Source organism: Mytilus galloprovincialis, chromosome 10 (genome assembly GCF_965363235.1).
Source record: "Mytilus galloprovincialis chromosome 10, xbMytGall1.hap1.1, whole genome shotgun sequence".
In the NCBI taxonomy this organism is placed as follows: Eukaryota; Metazoa; Mollusca; class Bivalvia; order Mytilida; family Mytilidae; genus Mytilus; species Mytilus galloprovincialis.
Genome location: NC_134847.1, coordinates 64,603,896 through 64,628,602, shown reverse-complemented (window position 1 = coordinate 64,628,602; position 24,707 = coordinate 64,603,896). Strand labels below are relative to the sequence as shown.

General features: G+C 31.6%; 1 protein-coding gene across 1 annotated transcript in view; it reads right to left on the bottom strand.

Annotated features, from left to right (window-relative positions):
- Positions 1-24,243, bottom strand: part of LOC143048115 (cation-independent mannose-6-phosphate receptor-like) — a 56,750-nt gene extending 32,507 nt beyond the window's left edge. Inside the window, exons 1-20 of the mRNA XM_076221590.1 lie at positions 24,125-24,243; positions 20,069-20,378; positions 17,933-18,167; positions 17,205-17,410; positions 16,642-16,804; positions 16,146-16,326; positions 15,705-15,811; positions 14,635-14,799; positions 14,002-14,133; positions 13,156-13,317; positions 10,870-11,007; positions 8,968-9,136; positions 8,253-8,540; positions 4,966-5,137; positions 4,496-4,672; positions 3,838-4,059; positions 3,029-3,215; positions 2,201-2,500; positions 1,574-1,767; positions 959-1,039 (exon numbers count right to left, since the gene is read on the bottom strand). Of these exons, the coding sequence (XP_076077705.1) occupies positions 959-1,039; positions 1,574-1,767; positions 2,201-2,500; positions 3,029-3,215; positions 3,838-4,059; positions 4,496-4,672; positions 4,966-5,137; positions 8,253-8,540; positions 8,968-9,136; positions 10,870-11,007; positions 13,156-13,317; positions 14,002-14,133; positions 14,635-14,799; positions 15,705-15,811; positions 16,146-16,326; positions 16,642-16,804; positions 17,205-17,410; positions 17,933-18,167; positions 20,069-20,378; positions 24,125-24,216 (3,681 nt within the window). The 5' untranslated portion in view covers positions 24,217-24,243. The remainder of the gene's footprint in view (positions 1-958; positions 1,040-1,573; positions 1,768-2,200; positions 2,501-3,028; positions 3,216-3,837; positions 4,060-4,495; positions 4,673-4,965; positions 5,138-8,252; positions 8,541-8,967; positions 9,137-10,869; positions 11,008-13,155; positions 13,318-14,001; positions 14,134-14,634; positions 14,800-15,704; positions 15,812-16,145; positions 16,327-16,641; positions 16,805-17,204; positions 17,411-17,932; positions 18,168-20,068; positions 20,379-24,124) is intronic.
- Between the last annotated feature and the right edge of the window lie 464 nt (positions 24,244-24,707).

The window sequence follows — 24,707 nt, the reverse complement described above, 5'->3', positions numbered from 1 at the left end:
CGTGAAATTGGGGTAAAATCTCTAATTTGGCATTAAAATTAGAAAGATCATATCATAGGGAACATGTGTACCAAGTTTGAAGTCGATTGGACTTCAACTTCATCAAAAACTACCTCGACCAAAAACTTTAACCTGAAGCGGTACAGACGGACGAACGGACGAACGAACGGACGGACGCACAGACCAGAAAACATAATGCCCCTCTACTATCGTAGGTGGGGCATAAAAATTAAACTCTTTATTAAATCATAAATAAAATTAAAACTGGTGCTTCACAGGGCGCAGCTTTATACAACCGCAGAGGTTGAACCCTGAACAGTTGGGGCAAGTATGGACACAACATTCAAGATTGATACAGCTCTGAATTTGGATTGTGTTCAAATTTTGACATAATATGGGTTTCTGACACAAAACAAATGTCAAGATCCTACAAATCTATTGCGCAATATTGTGCAATTAAAGATTTCTTCTTCAAACTTTTCAAAAATTTGGAATTTGAGAAATTTGGGAAAAAAAATTTGAAAACTACTATCACCAACCCTTTTTTTTTTGCAATTAGTCCAAAACCTGACATTTTATTATACAAAATTTACAAGTAAGGTAAGGGAGGTAAATTCGAAGATACCTAACATTGTATGTTAAATGTTTCTGAATTACCTCCCTTACACTGCTTTTAAATTGTCTTAATTGTCCATTGACCAAAAACATAGTTTCCCCCTTTTTTTGCCCCTCATTCCAAAACATTTGAGCCATAACACCCCAAAGTCAATACTAACCATCCCTTCATGGTATGGAAACTTGTGGTACAATTTCAGAGAGATTCATACACTTAAACACAAGTTATTGTTTGAAAACTACTACTGTTTGCAGTCATATAAAAACATAATAAGAAATACTTAATTTGAATGGCCTATATTATCTAAAACCAGTGCATATCAAATAGTAGAATTTTCCTTACATTTTGTTTACATGCACTTGGTGTCATCCAATGGAAAATGTATTCACATTCCTCTGTCTCGCCTTCAAAAACAGGGTCATGCTAAAATTTAGAATGTACATCTGTGAATACTCATCATAAGTATTTCATAAATCATATAACATCATAATATCCTACTGGATCATAGTCAATATTTAAAGGCAAAGAGAAGTTTCCGATACATTGAATGGTTCTTTTTAAATTGTGCTATAAGGTGACATCAATCATTTGCATATAACCATAGAATTAAATGGTTCAAGATCTACCAAGCATTGGATATATTATGTATTTTAACTGCAGCTTTTTGATGCCTATGAGTTTTAATCTTGTGAAAACAAATATAGAGATCAAGCTCTTGTAGCCAAACATAAAGGTTAGCTTAGGGAGTAAAGAATTCTGGCATTATGGATTTATTTTTAATTTTTAAGAAACATCTGTGCTCATTCTGGCTTCATTTTTTTTTAGAAAAGTTTGATCTAAAAATAGAACATGTATTTAAAAACATTTTGCAAGAACTGACAGTCAATGATTGTATGATTGAATATTTACATTTTCTTTGCAAATATAGTGAGCATAAGTAGAAAATGTCACACCAACCTCTACTAATGAACACATGAATGTTATCCTAGTACTTCTATGTGCTTGTCTTTTTGTACCAGCATGACAAACATCTCCATTTCTGTACCGAATCACCAAAGTACCATCGCCAACTACTACTGGTTTAGACTGTATGTATCCCATGTTAAAAGACCCACCATGTGTTGATACTTGACATCCACCAACTGGACCTCCTAAAATAAACATGATTTAAAGCATGATTTTAGTTTGATTATACAATAAAAGTGTGTATTATAAATGCAAAAACAAAAATTTACAATATTATTTGTTTATCTTTCTTAGATTTTGAGCTTGTTTTCAAACTAAAACCCAAAACTATCAAAACTGAATATCAATCTACAAAACCTTTATCTAATTTACCTTTCATATAATGTTTTTAAACTTTCATAAATTGCTATTATTTCAAAAATGCAGAGAAAAACAAATTTCCAAATTGGCTTGAAAAACCAAATAAAATAGTTGCAACAGTAATTAAAGCAAAGACAAAGAGTAAAATGTAGATTGCATAGAATATAAAACTGATTTCTGATGTACAACTATTATGCTGCTTCATGAAAGATATTTTATAAAGCATCATACAAACTGGAAAATATTAAAGAAAATTACCTGGACATGAAGTTCCCTGTATTGTGTTAATTGGTCGACAAACATTGATATAATAGGACAGATCTGTGTGACCTGGTCTTGGATCTGGTACCTTCCAGTCATGTATTCTAGCTAGATTAGACAAGTCATACTGGTGTCCAGAACTATCCTGAGCTACACAATCAACAGGCTGTGGACTGCATGCAAGAGCAGTTTCAAATTTGAAGAAATATTTCTCCTCCTCTTTCTTTTCAAATATAGGTACTCCATATTCTATATCTTGTTTACATAGAAACAGGATAATTACCTCTGTCACTTTACCTTAAATCAGAAATAATTATTGTTATTCTTTTAAATCAGACATGATTAAGGTAAGCATTCAATATAAACAGTCAAACAATTTTAATACGTTGATTGGTAAATTTTCTTAAACACTCCATTTAAAATACCAAGATGGCATTTGTGTTGTTGGGTTTCTGTATAAAAAAATAATTCTACTTTCATTTGGATCAACAGAAAGTGTAACTGCCTACTATCCTTAATGGGGTACCAAACACCTTGACTATAATCAATTTGGCTTGGTTAATTTAAATTTTGACAAAATATTTGCTTTTACCCTTTGAAAAAAACACTTTCAAATTTTCATTGGATATTTAGCAGTTTGACAAACACAAATTTTGATCATTGATAAGCCTAATATTTCCTTAACAATAGAATGCGATTCAAATTTTAAGCTAATTTTTACAGAGTTATCTCCCTGTAGTGTTATGTACCACATTAAGATTCTGTAAGGATGAATTTTACTACCCTTTATATTGACAAGATGGGTTATATATAGTCTTTTGATACCTGTTGTGCCATTTCTTGCTCCATAATAATTAAGAGTCAGTTGTCCATCATCAGAGAAATACAGTTTATAATTATGCATATTGGCTATTCCTTGTTTAATGCCTCCAGTCTTTTCTTCACACATTGTAGATGAGAAATTCATTGTCTTTGCACAATTGGTTGTAGAAATTTCTCCACATACATTTATCTGAAAAAAATACATGCAAAAAAGGTTCATCACAGGTCTAAAATGCTAAAAATCATAAGAAATGTATGTATATAATCTATATTGTCCAGATTGTTGAATCTATAGGTGTCTGCCCAGAATTAAAAAGTTCACAGATTTTAACAGACTTATTTAATGGGTGATGCTTGGACTAAAAACCATCTTACATTTCAACAATTTGATAAATGTTCTAAAAAGTAATGCTCATTTATGGTATTAATCAACTTATCTTGTTATACAAATATGCTGTATGTATCACTGAAATGGGATCATCTTAATATAATATGATTGTCAGTGAAACAGTTATCCATCAGAGGCCATAGGATGTGGATGTAAGCCACTATATGTCACTGATCAGCCTTCAACAATGAGCAAAATCAGTACCATTCGGTAAGCTATAATAGCCCCAGGAATGAGAAAATGTGAAACAATTAAAATGAGAAAAGAGCAAGCCTTCTTTAGGTTAACTATTAGTTTAAACATATCTTATTTGCAAATTATCACAAAAAGGATTAGACACAAGTAAGTCCAACTAAGATTGTCTTCTCCTAAGATAAAATATAAGGCTTTCTATAATTATAATACTAAGCAATAATGTCTATACCCTATAAGTTGTTGTTTTCCCATTTGCAACATTCATAACTTTGTAGTAGTCGATGTCTCCCTTCTTTTTAAGAGGATTTAAGTTATACATGTAGTCTGAATTAGGATCTTTCACTGTACAGGTATCTGTCTCTGCTATTGCTAGTGGACAGGCTGCTTCTGTCTCCCAGATAATAGACTGCTCACAATTACCTATCTGAATAGGAATATTGGGGCCTCTTGTCTGAAATATATAAATCTTATGAATTAATATACATATTTACAACAATGTAAAAGATTTAATTTGTGTGAGTTATAAATACTCTATAAGGAGATATGCATGACTGCTAAAGAGACAACCTTCAAACAAAGATTTTATATTTTTATTTCTACACATCCTTCATCCTTTTTATAGTAAGAGCACTTTTATCAACTTGGAAAAATTCAGCACATACGAGTTGATGAATATTTATCTAAAATGAGCACATGTATCTTTCATTGAAACATTTCAAAAAAGTTTACTATGTCATCTCAAAGTAAGCAAGTACAATAAAACTATTGACCAAGATTTTTTTTTTTATTATTGACTTTTTTGGTAAGATTGAAGAATATTTTATTAAAAGTATTTAATGAATATTTACAACTAGCATATAATTAAATAGAAATATTTAATAACATACCAATGCTCCTTTTGTACAGACAAAATGAATAGTAGTTATGAATGGTGACTTTTGTCCATTATCCTCTGTGCACAGTTTGGACTGTGTTTTATATTGGAGATACAGTCTTCCATTACCCTCAATCTGTGGACCTTTAGTTATTTCCCCTCGATCAGCATAGGAAGCATCTATCACTTCCTGTACAGAAATCAAAGTAATTTCATATAATGTCTATAACTGCTAAATGAACGATAATCATTCAAAGTTCAAGACTTCTTTTATTATCTGCATATTTAAACTGATCTGGTTATTCTAACCAACTGCTAGCATTATCATTGACTAAAAAAAGTCACAAGTTTTTTTCAATATTTGAATTCTGTGATTAGTTATTCTTTTTATTATATTGGCAAATGTTTGTGAAATTAAAGTACATTGAAATCAGAGGAGTAATAATGTTACATTTTATATCATATCTAAACTTTCATTCTTACCAGTCCATTTTGATCAAACTTTGATTGACAGGCGGCAGCAAAGGTCGCACATCCTTTACCTATCCCGACTTGATTGACAGGTCTACATACATTTATGTAGTACTTGGTTTTATGGTTAGGATTGTGGTCATCTAATATCTCCCAATTACCTTGGTCTCCAGATTTTGATAAGCTGTTTAAAAAAAGATTAGAATTTACTTTTCAATGTTATATCAAATCAAAAGTGCCAGTCCAGAAAAACTGATATAACCATTTTTCATTCCACTTTTGGGTCAAGAAAGTGCATACAAGATAACCACGTGTGAAATCGTTTGATCTTTGTTGAGATTATGCTGTCTAATCTTCTTTTATCCCTAAATGAAATCATAAAATTTCAAAATAAAATCTTGTTGCTTTGTAACCATGGAAATGTGACAAATGTTATTTCTTTGTAAAAAGACATGGCATCATAAATAAACGTAACTAGTCAGAATGACAATCAACAGCCCACAAAAAAATAAAACACTAAACAAATATTTAGCTATGAGAATCTTACAATAAAGGGCTGCGCTTTAGCGCATAATACGCCCGTTGTTTGAAAGACGACGGGCGTATAAAAATGGCAAAAAAGACTACAATGACAATGAGGAGCAGCAAGAAGATAACAGGGAAAGTGAAGATGGTGAAAGTGACTCTACTGAAAGTTATGATCTAATTGAGGAAGTAGGTGATGAAAGTAAGGATTTCATTGAGGACGGGCGTATAAAAATGGCAAAAAAGACTACAATGACAATGAGGAGCAGCAAGAAGATAACAGGGAAAGTGAAGATGGTGAAAGTGACTCTACTGAAAGTTATGATCTAAATGAGGAAGTAGGTGAAGAAAGTAAGGATTTCATTGATGATGAAGATAAAGATTTCATTGATGATGAGGAGGCCTCTTCTGAGAATGAAAATGAGAATTTTTCTGATGATGAGGACAGTGATTACAGTGAAGAAGACACTGATGATTAAACCTAGTTCAGCTTTTCAATATTTAGCATAAAAAACAAATATCATTAACATTGGCATATAACATAGAAGTCTTCAATGCAATATAAGGAAAGTGATATATGATTATGGGTTTTAGTAATTCTATGGCTGATTTCCAAATTTTATAGTAGTTTGAAAGAAGGTAATTTTCTTGGGGTATATTGCTCATAGTTAGATTCTGTTGAACACAGTAAGGAATCCATACTAAATTATACAAAGATGTATGCAAAAGTTGTTCAAATGGTGCTTAATATGGTGGATAATGATTATTACCTTTTTTTGTTTAGAATATTCACAAGATGATCATACTGATAAATGTTTAGGAGACTTGATTTCCTTATTTTTTTCATAAAATGACACCCTTTAACATTTAAGGAATATTTAGTCACATGTTAGGATTTTCATGTTGTCACTTGTTCACTTATTATGTGCTATTGTAGACTAGTTATGTTTTATAACATTTTTTATTGTGCTCAACACTTCCACCGAAACCGAACTCTATGAAAAAGCTGCAATGCTAAGGTATTATTTGTGATTTCAATTGCAACCAATTTTAACAAGAGTAAAACATCCTATATGCAAAAACAGTATTTGATTTTTATCCATAGCTTAGATAGTAAAAATGTTATCATAAAATGATATATGCCTCAGGGAACAGTTAGTATCTCAGGGACTGCTAATGTGCTTTCATCCTTGCAACCATTCAATAATAGTACAAACGTATGACATTCATGGAACCTATTTTTTACAAGAAATTTAATGTTTTAAATTGAACTAAAGATTTTACAAATTTTATGTTTTCATCAGATTTTATTAAGTATTATTTGTTACATCAATAGATATAAACAATTCACCACAGTTTCATGGACATTGGTGAAAGCCTTTTTGAGTTATTGTCCAAGTGTTGAAAATCCCCCCTTTTTTATGACTAAAGCCCCATAAATCCAAAACTTAAAATCTGAAATTAGAAAAAAAATGAAAGGGAGCTTACGTCAATAGATATAAACAATTCACTTAAGTTTCATGGAAATTGGTGAAAGTGTTTTTGAGTTATTGTCCTAAGTGTGGACGACGGACGGACAGACAGACGGACGGACAACGGTATACCATAATACGTCCCGTCTAAAAAACGGGCGTATAAAAAGCCCAAGAATTCAATTTTTGTTAAAATCAAACTTAGTTTAATATTGGACCCTTTGGACTTTAATGTAGACCAATTTGAAAACGGGACCAAAAATTAAGAATCTACATACACAGTTAGATTTGGCATATCAAAGAACCCCAATTATTCAATTTTTGATGAAATCAAACAAAGTTTAATTTTGGACCCCGATTTGGACCAACTTGAAAACTGGGCCAATAATCAAAAATCTAAGTACATTTTTAGATTCAGCATATCAAAGAACCCCAAGGATTCAATTTTTATTAAAATCAAACTTAGTTCAATTATGGACCCTTTGGACCCCTTATTCCTAAACTGTTGGGACCAAAACTCCCAAAATCAAAGCCAACCTTCTTTTTATGGTTATAAACCTTGTGTTTAAATTTCATAGATTTCTATTTACTTATACTAAAGTTATGGTGCGAAAACCAAGAATAATGCTTATTTGGGCCCCTTTTTGGCCCCTAATTCCTAAAATGTTGGGACCAAAACTCCCAAAATCAATCTCAACCTTCCTTTTGTGGTCATAAACCTTGTGTTTAAATTTCATTGATTTCTATTTACTTATACTAAAGTTATTGTGCGAAAACCAAGAATAATGCTTATTTGGGCCCTTTTTTGGCCCCATATTCCTAAACTGTTGGAACCAAAACTCCCAAAATCAATCCCAACCTTCCTTTTGTGGTCATAAACCTTGTGTCAAAATTTCATAGATTTCTATCTACTTAAACTAAAGTTATAGTGCGAAAACCAAGAAAATGCTTATTTGGGCCCTTTTTGGCCCCATATTCCTAAACTGTTGGAACCAAAACTCCCAAAATCAATCCCAACCTTCCTTTTGTGGTCATAAACCTTGTGTTAAAATTTCATAGATTTCTATTCTTTTTTACTAACGTTAGAGTGCGAAAACTAAAAGTATTCGGACGACGACGACGCAGACGACGACGCCAACATCATACCAATATACGACCAAAAAATTTTCAATTTTTGCGGTCGTATAAAAAACAGTCATAAAGTCTGATGCTGGAAAGACCTCTAAACAAATCTTTGCAAATCAACAAACTCATCTACTATAAATCCAAATACTGAACATTTAGATTGTCTAACATTCTTACCTTGACAAATCATACTGTTTATTGGATAACGAATCTGTAACAGTACATTCGATTGGTGGGTTGGGACAGGCATATGATGTGAACCATTTAAAGTTATAATAGTAATCTTTTTCTTCAATAAATTCTGGATGGCCAATTCCTGCACCTCTGTCGCATAGAAACGCTATTTCTGTTGTACGGTTGTGGACTGGGGTCACATGATATGCATCTCCATTAGTGTATGTTAAATTTATCATACCATCATAATAATTCAGTTTTCCTGTGGTTTGTCCTATATTGAAAGAATTTCTGAAAAAGGAATATTCTTTTACTGTTTACATGCGAAAAAATTACAAGGGAATAACATACAGAAGCAAATATATTGCAACTAATGAGGTTTATTTTCCACTTTCCAATTTTTTAATATGACAGATTATTTTTTATATTTTTTTCAAACTTAATGCCTTTAAATTCTAAATGCAGAAAATTAATATTCCCAGAGCAGACTACACATATAGTCAGATAGCTAACTAGTTTGATATTTTTATAAAAAAAATCATAGGTACATTGATTATTGAGCTTATTCCCAATAAGCTTATCTATACAATGTTTGCATTCAAACTGATATCATAATTATTTCTAATAGACTGATTCATATAATATCTCAAGCACTTATATAAATCATACATTGTTTTGACTGATCCTTTTGAAAACGATCAAACGAACAGTCACTTACCCATTACTAGCCTTGCTGACCTGACATACACCTGGATTAGACGTTGTTCCACATGATTGAACACCATCAACTTTATCGCACACATTCATCAGATAGAAGTATTTGTCAGTGGTTACATTGTAATAGTCTTTGCTCGGCTTGGTCAGTTTGCTGAGATCAAAGTTTATGCCTAAGAGAATAAATGTACAAGAAATTAAAATAGAAAGGATGATGTAGCAATTTTTTGGTTGATTATATTAATCAAAAATTAAAACATTTTTTTCTTTTCCAATAAAGTTCATCATTGTGAGTTTGTAATATTTCTGTAAAACAAGAGTGCACACGCTGAAATGTCTCGCCTTCTATACTAATCATTTATATTATGTTGATAGTCCTAAGTATAAAGCTTTAATACAACTGTCACATAAACTTATTAACCAAGATAACTAAACAAAGACCAATGAACCTTGAAAATGAGGTCAAGGTCAGATGAACCATGCCAGGCAGACATGTACAGCTAACAATGCTTCTATACAACATATATAGTTGACCTATTACTTATAGTTTAAGAAAAATAGACCAAAACACAAAAAACTTAACACTGTGCAATGAACCGTGAAAATGAGGTCACGGTCAAATAAAACCTGCACGACTGACATACAGATCATAAAATATTTCCATACACCAAATATTGATGACCTATGGCATATAGTATTAGATAAAAAGACCAAAACTCAAAAACTTAACTTTGACCACTGAACCATGAAAATGAGGTCAAGGTCACATGACATCTGCTCGCTAGGTAGGTACACCTTACAATCATTCCATACAACGAATATAGTAGACCTATTGCATATAGTATGAGAAAAACAGACCAAAACACAAAAATTTAACTATAACCACTGAACCATGAAAATGAGGTCAAGGTCAGATGACACCTGCCAGTTGGACATGTACACCTTACAGTCCTTCCATACACCGAATATACTTGCCCTATTGCTTGTAGTATCTGAGATATGGACTTGACCACCAAAACTTAACCTTGTTCACTGATCCATGAAATGAGGTCGAGGTCAAGTGAAAACTGTCTGACAGACATGAGAACCTTTCAAGGTATGCACATATCAAATATAGTTATCCTATTACTTATAATAAGAGAGAATTCAACATTACAAAAAATCTGAACTTTTTTTTCAAGTGGTCACTGAACCATGAAAATGAGGTCAAGGACATTGGACATGTAACTGACGGAAACTTCGTAACATGAGGCATCTATATACAAAGTATGAAGCATCCAGGTCTTCCACCTTCTAAAATATAAAGCTTTTAAGAAGTTAGCTAACACCGCCGCCGGATCACTATCCCTATGGGTTTTAGTGAACATCATTCGTGCTTTTATCATTTCCTTCCCAAGGTGAGTAAGGGGTTGAAAAAATATGATGCTATATTGCATGAATTGTTTGGTAAATAAAATTTCTATAATTGATTATCAGTGTCGCTGTGATTAGGGAATTGTGATTAAATACCTATGGAACAATAATTATTCCAAGCTGATTAACCTGCATAGTGACAATCAAGAACACGCTTGATGAACTTTAATAGTGCAGGTATACATACAATCCCCTCTATCTGGTAAATGATTTCATTAAGGCACACATAAATGAGGTAATTGATAATGAAGTGGTATAGTATGAACTTTCATCATTCAAATTATGATTCTATCAAAGACTGTGTATTTTGCTGTGATCGTAAGCCATCTTGAAACTGCTTAGACATATATAGAAATTTCTCCTCACTAGATTCCTTAAAGTGTTTTTCATATGTTAAGAATATAAAAACAATAATGAATTCAGAAACAAAATTTTCCCAAAGTATATAATTTGAATCACATATCTATTTTTTTTTTATGCACTATTTCTTTACCTGCTTGTTTGTCAAAAACTCTACACTGGTCCCCTGTGGAATGTAACTGTATACAAGCTGAGGCGGTATACCATTCAAATTCATATATACACTCATCTAATGAGCTACGAATAAATACAGGTCCACTTTCTAAATCACCTGAAAAAAATAACCAATTTCCAAAAATTCAGAAATAGCCAGCTAAATCCAGTGTCTTCCCTAGAAAATTTCTTATGCATGGTGGGTCCATGGTTAACTTGCAACACGGCGTGTGACGCTTCTTTTTTTCAGAACTATTTACACTACATAATGTATATATTAAAAGCCATTTACCCAGGTACACATTATTTTGTGGATATTTTCCTCTGTTTTAACTTTCCAAAGGTCACCACACATTTGTCAAAATCAAAAGCTTCCTCCTTTGGTCCTTCAACTGATATATGCATTATTCAGCACTTTTTGGCATAGTCTGTGTCTCAAGGGTGTTTTCACTCTGTTCAAACTGGAGAAGGTTGAATTTCAACTTCAGGGCTTTGCTCAAGGTGATGATTTTCATGATCTGTCTGACTACAATTTGACAAAGGAGTAGACTTCTCTAATCAACTTGTCAGAAAAGTCGGGCCAGTAATACGACGTTTCTTTGATGGTTGCTTTGACATGGTTGTTGAAATGGTGATTGTTCTTCGAAATTTGCAGATAGAATGGTTTCATCATCAACAGCAAGTTGTTAAATACAACTTTGAGTGTCATCATTACTTCAGGCGTTTTTAATACAGGAAATAATAAAATAAAGTATATTTGCGTTCATTACAGAAGTCGTCACATACTTATACCTGACATACGACGGATGACAATTTTGGCAATTACCTATTTGGAAGCTAAGGTAAAGCTGACATTTTATTTCATGAAAATTAACTATCGATTTCAATACACCCCTCTTTGATTTATTTATAACGATTCATAATTGCAAAATGCCTATCTTGCCGAAGTGAAAGAAATTTAGCCCCACTTGTGAACACTTGTTTAAAAACGGTAAATGGGGCCGCTAATTAGCTTGTGACCCATTGAAATAAAAATAGAACAACACAAGTTTATTAAAAAAAACCAGTTATTCCGTAAATTATCAAATCTTATAAATTATACATATATAAAGACCTTCTTTTACTCGGCCCGGTGATGTGTATTCTTTGATAAAATCAATCAACCGCGACTAATCTAAAAATATCTTTTTGTTATGACCAATCAAAAAATAGTTCATCAATGTTCTATGACCTTCTGTAAACTGTTGAAGTAACTGCGAAAATTATTTTAAAAAAATATACGTTGTTTATTCTCGGTGAAATTACGTTAATTTTTGTAAACTAACCTGACCAAAATTATACATTTTAAAGATCCCTGTTAAACAACTATGTCAAAAACCTGTTTTAAAAGGTAGCCACAACACAGGTAAAAGTCAATTTACAGAAAAGGTTAAAACTTTTTTTATTATTTTTTTCTTCACAGAATGTACTTGAGCATTGGAGATTAATTCGACTATTTATTTATGCTATCTGGCAACTTCTATCATATAACTGAAGTCTAGAAGTATAACAAACTAATTAAGAAGATTGTAAAACCCCAGCACGCGCTACGTGATGCATCCAATCATCAGTCGGATGAGCTTTTAACAATCGCCTGTGGATATTTGTTACTTGTCACTTCACTTTCAAAATATCGATAATAAAGATTTTACACAGCTACGATTTTCACACATAGCGGGATGCATAGCGGCAATGATGAAAGCATGGCGGTCGAAATTGATGCGTAGCGGTACCGCTATGCTTAAATATCCTAGGGAAAACACTGAAATCAATGGGAATTCTGTATTTTTAATTCCATCGTGATGTGGGAACAGTCACATTCTTTCACAGGAATATGAGATTCAGCATATATTTCTCAGGAATTAGGGATGAAACCCCTAATTAGTAATATTCCTTAACACAAGTGTTGTTTTTCAAAATTGACAACTTTTTGGATTTTTTTGTGTGTGTTTTTTTTTTAAACTGTTTACTATCTTACAGGTGTATTCCAAACATAATTTATTCATATTCTTAATGACATTACCAGTAATGTACTGGAGACCATAAGCAATTGTTATTTAAAGTAATGTCATCTGCTGGTAAGTTGAATGGTCAATTACCAGGTACCAGCATTTTAACTTATTTTCAAAATGTGACAATTGAACTCTTCCTCATATTCATTAATAAATTCTACCTGAAGTAAATCAGTCCAAGTAGAATTATCATAAACAGGGTACCAGTGTCTTACCTGGTTTACACACAAAAGTGACAATTGACTTCTTCTTTTTATTCCCAGCCTGGCATGGATCACCATTTGTAAATGTTATCTGCAGTAAATCAGTTCCAGTAGAATTATCATAGGCAGGGTTCTGTGTATAAGATCCAAGGTTGTGTACATTACTCTTATCATCTAAAAAGAAAATTTACTATAATACATAATCATAGATTTAATACATGTGTGATGTTTAATTGTAAAGAAAGTCCAATACTATGAGGTAATGATTACATTAAGAAATAAATAATAGACTAATTGCTGTCTCATTGATGTATAATTCAAATGATGATGGATGGATGGCTGCTTAATGTCCAGAGGAAAATTAATGCATTTTTAGGTAGACAGTATGTAAATGTAAAAGGAATATTAATCCTGCTTTGTATAAGAATGAAATGTCGAGCCAGATTTGTAATATGCTAACTCACAACATAACAGTCTACAGGAAAACATGTCACCCCACCTGAACACATTTTTCTGACTACAAGCTAACCATTGTTTGCTCTTACTCCTAGATACCACCCTCTTAGCAGAGAAGGCGGTTGTATACTTCCAATCTCTTTTAAATTATTGTGCTATATATAATGCACTGCACATCAGAGGTATATAATAAAGAATTTGTTATCTATTATTACATTTATTTATAATCAAACATATAAAAAACACTAAACCTATTGAATAAAGAGTTACCCATTGGTGGCCTTCGGCTGTTGTCTGCTCTATGGTCGGGTTGTTGTCGCTTTGACACATTCCCCATTTCCGTTCCCAATTTTATTAGTAGAACTATTGCTCACTATTTAATAAAATGTAACAAGTACTAACCTATCAAACACACAGAAGTATCTGGATGACATCTTGCAGCATCACCGGTCAATAACAAATCATTACACATGTTTATAAAATATCTGTTCTTTTTATTGTTTCTATCCACATCCAAAACTTCCCAATTCATACCTATAAAAAAAGATAAGCTTATTACATTTCATTGTTATAATGTCAAACAAATAAATTGGACAAGTTATTGTAACTAAAGTATAGCCTTTCCCTTCATTTAAACTAAAATGTCTGAATATGTTCAGTCATTTTACCCCTTATACAAAAAGGTCATCAATGGACTTTGAATAAAAGGTGTGAATTTTGTGTGTGAAATACAGATAAAAGTGGTCTCTTCCAAAACTTACGAAAAACAGAACATTCTTGTTATTGTTTCTTAATGTTTAAAAAGCAGATATTTTAAATAGTCATTTTTAAAATAAGTCATAACTATCGAGCTTGACATATGATAAAGACACTTTTCTATTATGTTAAAGAGTATGTGTATGTGTTTCCTAGATGTAGTTTATTTTTTGTGTTCTTGGCTTTCTGTCTTATATATGTATACCCCACATACTTTCAATATTGCTTTATCTTAGACCTTAAGTCCAAATAAATAAAACTTCTTTGGCATATACAGACCAGAGTGTCTGACTAAGGGTGAAAGGTCAAATCTCTTTCCATTGTAGTTGACACGGCACTCAGCATCCACAGGATGATTTAAACAAGCATACTTTGTTTCCCACTTGAAGTAGTATGTACACTCATATTCATAATCAAACTTTGGCCATCCACTTCCATTATGATCTATAAAACATTAATTAAGGTATTTTACTTTAAATAGTTACTTTTAAATATAACCAAAATCTTTGATAACTGCTTAACGCAGTATCAAAAAGGTCAAGTTCTGGTACCAATTTTCCTGGATTGATGAACAATTGCTTTTTTGTGAATATTTGACTTCATGGTTTTGCAAATAATTATTTGTACTCTGTTGATACTACCTATATCAGCAAAATCCACAAAATTTGGTATCCCATGAATTCATGTATAAGGGAATTCACAGTTAGTTACTTCATCTACAAAATTTTTAACTTCTTAAATAAAATCCCCCAAAATCAAAATGTTGTTTTGTAACTTTCCAGAGGGTGTTTATGTCATCAAGTGGATTTTTTGTGCATTTGGACAAACATATTACATGCAGACTTAAAACTAAAAGCTGTTACTATTCTTTAGATATGGATTTTCTTTCTTTCCATCAGTTCTAATATTTTTCTCATTGACAGATATTCAAACAAAGATAAAAGTTGCTTGAAAGTTTTCAATGATATGCTTCAGTTATCATACATAAACACAAGATGGGAGTCAACTAAATTATGTAGAAATTATTGAAATTCAACAATACAATTTACACATTTAATTGCCAATACATATCTGAGAGTAGTCAATTAAAAGATGTCATTCTTACAATGCTGTCATTCACTACTAATCAAACATAAATTATCACAGATCACAATTTGTATCCAGATCGTTACAAGACAACTGGTCAAGAATTAAAGGTAAATTGGGAAATGAACAGAATGTAAAAAATGTGTAACTTTTAAAGACATTGTTGTCTCATGACAACCATCCCTTTTTTTAAGTTCATCTAAATTACTACCATGCATCACTGTATTTAAATAAAGGATAAAATCATAAGTTCATTGATATACCTGCTGTTGCATTGCATATGAAGTTAATGACAGTTGCCCTCTTGAAATGAGAATGATTACATGTTTCACCACCTCTGTAGGTCAAGGTCAAGTCTCCATCCGCATACCTACAGAAAAAAAAAATCTTGTAAGAAAAGATTTGATACTAAATATTCTTAGCTATTTACTCCTTAATTTATTTCTGTATTCAAATATATTTGGGTATTAAATCGAATATTGTTACTAAAAGAATTTGTGTCTATAGAATGCCCCACTCATGTTATTATTTGTACTTTACTCCGCACTCAGAATTTAAAAGTTGTGCTCAAAATACCAAATCAAGTATTTGATTGAGTAATAGTGAGTCTGAGTACAATACTAGTACTCCAAACATATATGACAAGTTCAAAATTTCATGGTAAGATACCTTAACCAAAATCTTTAACACCTGCTAATTCTCACCTTAACAACATTTTATCCGTCTTTCCTAACACATGTGCCTCTGTTGATTCAAAATAAGTCTGGCAAGCAGCCACACCTTTAACATGATCACTATCTGGACACTGAATCCCTATATCTTCACAAACATTAATCCAATACTGATTTTTTAGCATTGTTTTGGCTTCATATGGATGGTTACTCGCTGCAAAATAATACAAACAATCCTTAATGATTGAGAAAATAATAGATTTTCATACATGATTTTGTGATCAATGTTCTTCAACTTTATACTTGTTTGGCTTTCTAACTATTTTGATCTGAGCGTCTCTGATAAGTCTTATAAAGACAAAACACGCATCTGGCGTATAAAATTATAAGCCTGGTACCTAGGATAACTATTTAAACCTGTATTTTAAATTGCCAACATTGTACTGTAAGTAATAATAGTTGAGAAAAGACTCCTCCGTCCAAAATAAAAAGAATTCTTTGGCTATCAAATTAACCATGAAAAAATTACCTTTGTCATGGGTCAGAGGTGAAAGGTTAATATCTATATTTCTATCCTCCTGTGTAATTCTACAAGTTTTACTGGTTATAAAAGACTCTTTGCATGCATGTTCTGTATACCATTCTATTTTATACTGGCAGTTGAAATCAGAGATCAAAATAGGATCTTTACTCTGGAAAAAAATAAAATATTTTTAGTTCTTGTGCAATATTAATTTTGACATTCATTCAGTTCAGTTAACATGTTTTCAATTGAATTTAGTACCTGTTTAAAACTGGGAAATAACACTTATTTAGAAATCAGAATATGTTTGAACAGTAATGGTGACTTTTGCTGTGATCCTAAATAATTGAAAATATTTTTCATTTTATTGACAATACTGGTTTTCAGAAGATTAAGATTATACATTTCAAAACAGGGATTACATTTTTCTATAAGCAATATATTAAGGAGCTCTCATTTTCATTAAATCATTGAATATCAATAATACCCTGAGTATGTTAATGGTAAGAAGAATCTACTCTTAAATTAGATTATGTTCCTTTACAACAATCTAAACATATGTATCTTACTCCTCCCTTTTTAGGACATATAAATTCTATGGCAGTAGAAGGGTGTACTGTACATCCTGTCACATTCTGTTGAGATGAATAACGTAATTCTAGATTTCCATTAATGTTTCGTTTTAACTTTTGGTCTGGCTGACCCATGTCATTCACTGTATCTCCATGGATACGACATGCACCTGATCCTTTTGGGCATTTGGCTGTTGCTGCTCCTGAAAAGAAAAATCCCCAAATTGTAAAAAAAAAAATCATACTAATTTATCATAACTTATTTCAGTGCAACTACCAATATATACTATATAACTTTACAATGTTTGCATGTACTTCAATTTGATCTATTTATTCCATTATTTCAACACATTTGAAATCAGTATAACAATGAATTGAAGAATTTATACATTGTATTCACAAAATATTACATCTCTGATCCTCCCATAAAAAAGACTTTATCATGATTATATCAGTCAGAAAGCTTGGCATGAGGTTATAAAATATTTCCTATTTTTTCTTGAATTTACTTATTTCTGGGTCAGATGGGTTTTAAAAAGATTCGTCAATTTCATCAGAAATTTTATCGAATACAACAATTGAAATGTGTTAGAATAAGGGACATTTGAATTTCATATCTGGATGATTTCTTCAAATTGAATTTCCTTAATTTTACAACATAAGCTTCCAAGAAAACTTTTGTTTAACATGTTCAATGTATCAAAGTATAATATTTAGTACAGTACCAGCAGTGATATCGCGACAGACGTTTATATAGAAGTCCCATCCTTCAGTAGAATCCACCAGATAGCCACTCTCTGGTTTTATCAGCTGTGTCAAGTCATATTTCTCATTGTCATCATCATAAACATAACATGGAACTTCCTTTACAGCTGTTTTAAGGACATCCTTACAAACAAACACAGTCTGCCACTCAAAGTAACTTGTACATGAGGAATATTCTACAAACACTGGAGATCCCTGTAAAAACATCAGAACAACTATGTATCACAGTAATTCAACATGATAAATTAGAGACTCTTAATGATGTGGACTAAAACATTTAAACCTGCTGCATTTGTCAGGAACCTGTTGTTCAGTGGATGTCATTTGTTGATGTGGTTCATAAGTGTTTCTCTATTTTTTATGTAGATTATACCGTTGGATTTCCTGTTTGCATGGTTTTACAAGTCATTTTTTGGGCCATTTATAGCTTGCTGTTCGGTGTGAGCCAAGGCGATGTCTTGAAGGCCGTACTTTGACCTATAATGGTTTACTTTGTGCTATTGTGACTTGGATGGAGAGTTGTCACATTGGCATTCATACCACATCTTTTTATATTTATATCATTTTTTCTAAATAAAGCAATTTTCTTTATATTTTTAATAACCTCTTTAGTAACACTAGAAAGAGATAATCTTGGATGCTACAAAGAGCCTTGGTGTTGTGGTTAGTGCATCAGACTACTAACACAAAGGTACCTGGTTCAGTTCCCAATCAGGGATGAAAATTTCAGGGATTGAATTTTTGGCTCTCCCTTGACACCATTTGCAAGTATGGTCTTTAGGAATCGATGATAGTCCATTGGAAGGGGACGATAAAGGGCTAACCCTAATTAAGAGAGTAAGAGAGAGCCATATCTCTTGCACGTAAAAGACACCCGTGTAGATTTCGAAAAAGAGTAGGCTAATGCCGCTACACGCACACACAAAGTGGAAAGGGATTAATATAAGTTGCAAAACTTGTTTCCCAATCCACTATAAATAAATATATATGTTTAAACTACAATCTGTTTACTTCTTGAAGTAATAAATTTATACCTGCCCATTGTAAACATTTTGATTACAAATTGATAGGTTGAAAACATTATGGCAACTTAACCTTAACCTCCTGACTTAAAGAACTATAGCTTTAACATTCAAAATGTAAAGATAATGCAATGATTCTGAACACATTCTAAAAATTGGTTTCACATGACATGTAGATCGTTACTTATGTATTCATTCTATTTGCATAATTAAATATACCAAAGAGCAATCAACACAATCGTAAATTGCATGCAACTTTTGCTTCATGTGCTTAGTGCAGACAATGCTGCATGTACTATTCATAATCATTTAATCAAATCTTTGAAATATTTCTAATGTAATATTGATCTGAAAAATCAATGAAAATTTTTAAAAGCAAGTGATTAATTATTTAAATCTTTGTCATGTGCATACATAGACTTCTTCCTGAAATGTTACATTTAGGTATTACAATATACATGTACAGCATTTTTAAAATAGTATTTCTTCCTATTTTAATTACTAACAGTTGTAATACATGCTACCTGATAAATGCAATATTTAAATTAAAAGCGTAGAAATCAATATTGTGAAGAAAAAAATTACATTATAAAGTACATCCTGTTATGGAAATTCTCAAAAGAAATATATTATTTCTGTATTTAATTTCGTCAAAATTGATTTCATATAAATATCTGAACAGTAATCAAATGTACATAGTATTACAAATTAAATTGGATTGCAGTGTTTTGGTTTTTGAAAGTTTTCCTTCTTACAACAAGATGCTTTTTTTTAACTTAAATAGTAATATATAACTCTGGGACTTATGATTTAGATGAGCTTAACAACTTTCAGATCAACTGCAAGGTGTCCACCAGATTTCAAGGTCATGGCATGGTCATACAGAAACAACAGTTAATAATTACACTATAAATTTTGTAAATTTCTTCTTGACAAATCAAATTTTGTTTGGATTAATTAGTCAAAGACTGGACCAAAGATAAATTTTTAGAACAGATATTGCTTTTGCTAAGGTACATTTTGTAGTTATATAAAAACAAAGTAGATATTTTTCTGGATTCCCACATTTCTTACCATTGTAAGCCCACATCTAAAATTTATAATTGACGTAAGGTTTTCAGTTGGATCGTCAGGACAAGGATCTCCCGCTGCAATAAACCAAACTTCTCCAGTAACATTATGTTTGGCATTGTTCGGTTTACCAGACTCTGTTGAGTTACCAGTCGACAATGGTTTGGTAAATTTTGGATCATTCTTTCGTGTCATACATATGTGCGTGTTACTATGACAACCAGGAATGCTGTCACTCGTTGACAAACTGTTACATAGTTTAATCATGTACGAGGTGTTTCTATCATCTGAAGCTGACTTCCATTGACCAAAACTAGAATGAAAAATAAAAAAGCTTGTATATTAAGTTTGTTTTACTTTTCAAAAGCTTAATAATGAATGGACAAAAACATTAACTTTTAGGTCATTAATGACAAGAGAATAAATGCAACACAAAGCAGTACAGATATTAAGAGCTCAACAATTTTTAAAATTGCTCCCTTTTTTAAATTCAGGAGGCTGGGACATTCAAATTATAAGGCTCCACCTTGTTTTTGATTTTTTGTTAAACATATAACATCTTGGAAAAAGAAATGTCAACCATGTAGTTGAAAGGAAAAATAAAGAACTGAAGAAGGCCAATGGCCGAAACGTCTTGAAAAATTGGTTTATTTATACAATTATAAAAAGTATGTTCCCTATTGGAATTTTGAAAACAAGGAAACATATAACAGTTGTCAATCAGGGTTCTCACTAAGGATTTTTGAAGGCGAGTCCAAAGACTCGTCATTTTTGTCCATGGTGAGTCCAATAGTAAGAAGAAATTTTTTTGCAATATAATTTATAGTTTTAGTCTCCTAGACCTTATAGAGCAATGAAATGACATTAAATTCAGGTTACTTTTAAACTGTTGCTATCAAATGGCTATCAAATGATGATACGTGTGTTCAGTTTATAACAAATATTTCAATCTTGATGCATCTTTGGACTCACCAGTTTTAAAATTGGTGAGTCCAGACAGATTTTCATGAGTCCAGGACTCAGGGACTCGTCTTAGTGAGAACCCTGGTCAATCACACAACTATAATATTATGTATCAGTTATATAACCTAATAACTAACTGCCAAACTAGGTAGCAAATTGACTAACTTAAAGACATGCTTCATATGTACTCTAACATGTTTTATCGGACCACAGATGAATTATCACGTTGTGATTGGTTAAATGCCGTCATGTGGTGACCCCCTATGAGACCGTACAGACTTGGGGTAATTGTAATTGTAATCGTTAATCAGCTGTAATTGATTACAATTTTTCAAGTAATCATAGTAATCATTAATCAGCCAAAAATCTGATTACATGTAATTTAATTTAATCAATTACTTTTCAAAATACCCTGTAATTCTGATTACTTTTTGATTACATTCTGATTACAATGGGAAAAAAACTTGAACTGTGTTTATGGTCAATAAATGTAATTCTTATTTAATAAATATTCAACATGTTAATATAGTTTGGTTTACTCTATAGCATTTTAATTGATGTGTATACTTCAGTAAAAAATAAACTTATTAGTACTGTGTTGAACAGTCATCAATAGCCTTACAATTTTATGTCTCCTGCCTTAGTAAAAGTTATTGTACATTTATTCACAATTTAAAGATGTTCATATATATATTTGATAAAAACTATTATATTTAAGTAATAATTATCTTATACTTTTCTGAAACCCTAAATTATAATCTTTTGTTAATATTATGATTTTTGTCAACTTTGAATTGACTGGTAGGAAACCAATTAAGGTTTGTTTTTATTGCAATTTTTAATTGAATATAGCTGTAGGACAATATATATGATAAAAGATTAACCAGATATGTGAAAATTTGTCTAATTGGCACAAACTAAATCAAAAGTTGGACAAATATCTTGTTTAAAATAATCATTTTTTTTTTAAATTCTTGGACTGGACATGAATGCTTTAATTTGGTTTACAATTTGATAAAACAATTCTATTAAAATTTGACATAGTTTTCATCTGGTAACTTTATTTCATCCATATTTTAACTTCCATACACTGCACCTTGAAATACATATAAAGTCTGTAAGAAGTCAGTAGACAAACAGCAAACTCTTTATAAAGCTATATTCAATTGAAGCTAAATAATTCAGATATCAATGATGGCAAAGTGTAACCAGTGATTCAATGTTCATGTATGTATGTCGTGAACTTTTGTGGTTTATTAAATAGATGAAGTTTGAAGTTATCATTTTATAATATATAAAACAAAATCCTTTCTAAAAAGTACTATAGTTGTTTTTAAACGTTAATTCATTCACATCATTCAAATCGGTTATATTTTTAAATTCATTGTAATCAGATGTAATCATGATTACTTTGCCAATGTAATCATTAATTTAATCAGACACTTTCAGAAATGATGTAATCATTAATTTAATTTAATCGTACAAATGACAAAGTAATTGTAATTTAATCAATTACATTGAAAGTAATCGGACCCATCTCTGAGACCGTATGGGGTTAGTAAGTTTCATATGGGGTTCATGACGCGTTAATGGCGACGTCATCTATTAATGTTGTTGTGTTTCATTGTTTATTTTTCAACAAAACGCCGCAGAAAAAGTCCAGCGTCCGATAAATTCGTTATACGGTTAACTACTGACCCCCTACGGATCCATAGAGGGTGAATAAAATTCATAGGGGACTCGGCCTCCGGCCTCACCCCCTATGGATTTTACTAACCCTCTATGGATCCGTAGGGGGTCAGTAGTGAACCATATAACTTATAATAGTAAGTGATTTCAAGTTTTTCATAGTTAATGAGGGCCCTCATGGGGTTTTTGATTATGTGATTACTTGGCCGTTTTTTTAATGATTATTTGATTATTAAGCCAAATATTTCATGATTATTTGATTACCTAGGACTGTATTTTTAGTTTATGATTATTTGATTACTAAAGATAAGCAAATATTTAATGATTATGTGATTATATTGGCAAAAAAATGGTGATTATGTGATTACTAGGACCCCCCCATGAGGGGCCTCGTTAATGTGTACATATTAACACCTACATGAAAAAGTTTAGTGAGTATAGTTTAAGAAGTTAACCTTAGGCTACATCCATTTGACAAGTGAATAAATAGAACAACAGTTCAGTCTTTCAAAATAATGGTTATGTATGTCATGTTTTAAAAACTCTATTTTCATATTTTTGTTTATGACATCTTTACACTAAATCCAAATAAATGTGTACTGATTGATACTTTTGTCTGAGTAAACATATATAATTTCTTCATAAGTTTTAATTCCACGATTTGGACTAACTTTCAGTAATTTTGAGTATACTTTTATTCTAGTGCTTTATATTTATTGTTTTATGTTACTTTGATTTTTGGTGCTTCATACCAATCTATTTAGTTACCAACTATTGGGGCAACTGATTTTAACAGTTTATTCTTTTAAGTTAAGCCATAACACCACTGTCTCAGATTATGGAACGGTTAAGCTCTTATAAACTTGTTTAAGCTGCCACTTTCTTTAAATGCCTGTCCCAAGTCAGAAGACTGTAATCTAGTGGTCGTCTAACATTTGATACTGCCATACAAGTATTTATTTTTCTTAGATTTTGTTCTTATAAATCAGGTTGTCAGTTTTCCTGTTTGAATGGTTTCACATCTTTTATGTCTCTAACAGTAAACTATACTATATGAGTTTCTCTCATTGTTGAATGCCGAAGTGAGACTATAATTGTTTACACATCATTATATCTCTGGTGCATCATTATCTGTCACATTGACACATGCATGGCAGCATCTCCTTTATTATTTTGTACTCATTTATTTATAGTGAATCACTCCAATACAAAATGTTAAACACATGTTTGTTTCTGTTGAACGTCATAGCTGAGTTTCGGTCAACAGGTCCTGCGAAATCAATTCATAAAATAAGCAGTATAACCATATATCCAAACAACTACCAAATCTTAGCTTCATCTACTAAATAAAACACATTGCAGACGACAAAACAATAAAATTAAACACAACAGAGAAAAACAACTTACCTGTCGAGTTTTGTAAAGTTAACACCGTTGAATTCACAACTTTCAACTAAATAATTATTTAATAAAACAACAATAAATACAACCAAATACATTTTTCCTGCTCATAAGTCCATTCGGAATATTTCTCCTATTTATTTTGTAATGGTCACATGATTGGTCATCTGACAATGGGGTAAGTGTCAAAAGTTATAAATGAACCCCTCTGGTATCGTATGTACCGTATTGCAAATGATGTAGGAATTTGTACAGCCTATACAGTAATATACAAATCATTGGTGTACCGTAAATTTGGATTATTGAAGCAAGAATCACCTGTGACCAGAGACATATAATTATGCACACTAAACCATGATTTCAAAACTTTTTGAGAGGTCTGTAGAAAATCAACTTGTTGAATATTTTAATTCATTTTTCCACATTTTCTGTCAGCTTTTCGAAAAGGATATGGATGCCAAACCGCTTTATTAAAAATAATTGAAGATTGGAAAAAGGCTTTAGATCAGAATAAATATGTAGCAGCTATATTAATGGACTTGTCCAAGGCTTTTGACTGCCTACCCCATGACCTCCTCCTACTAAAATT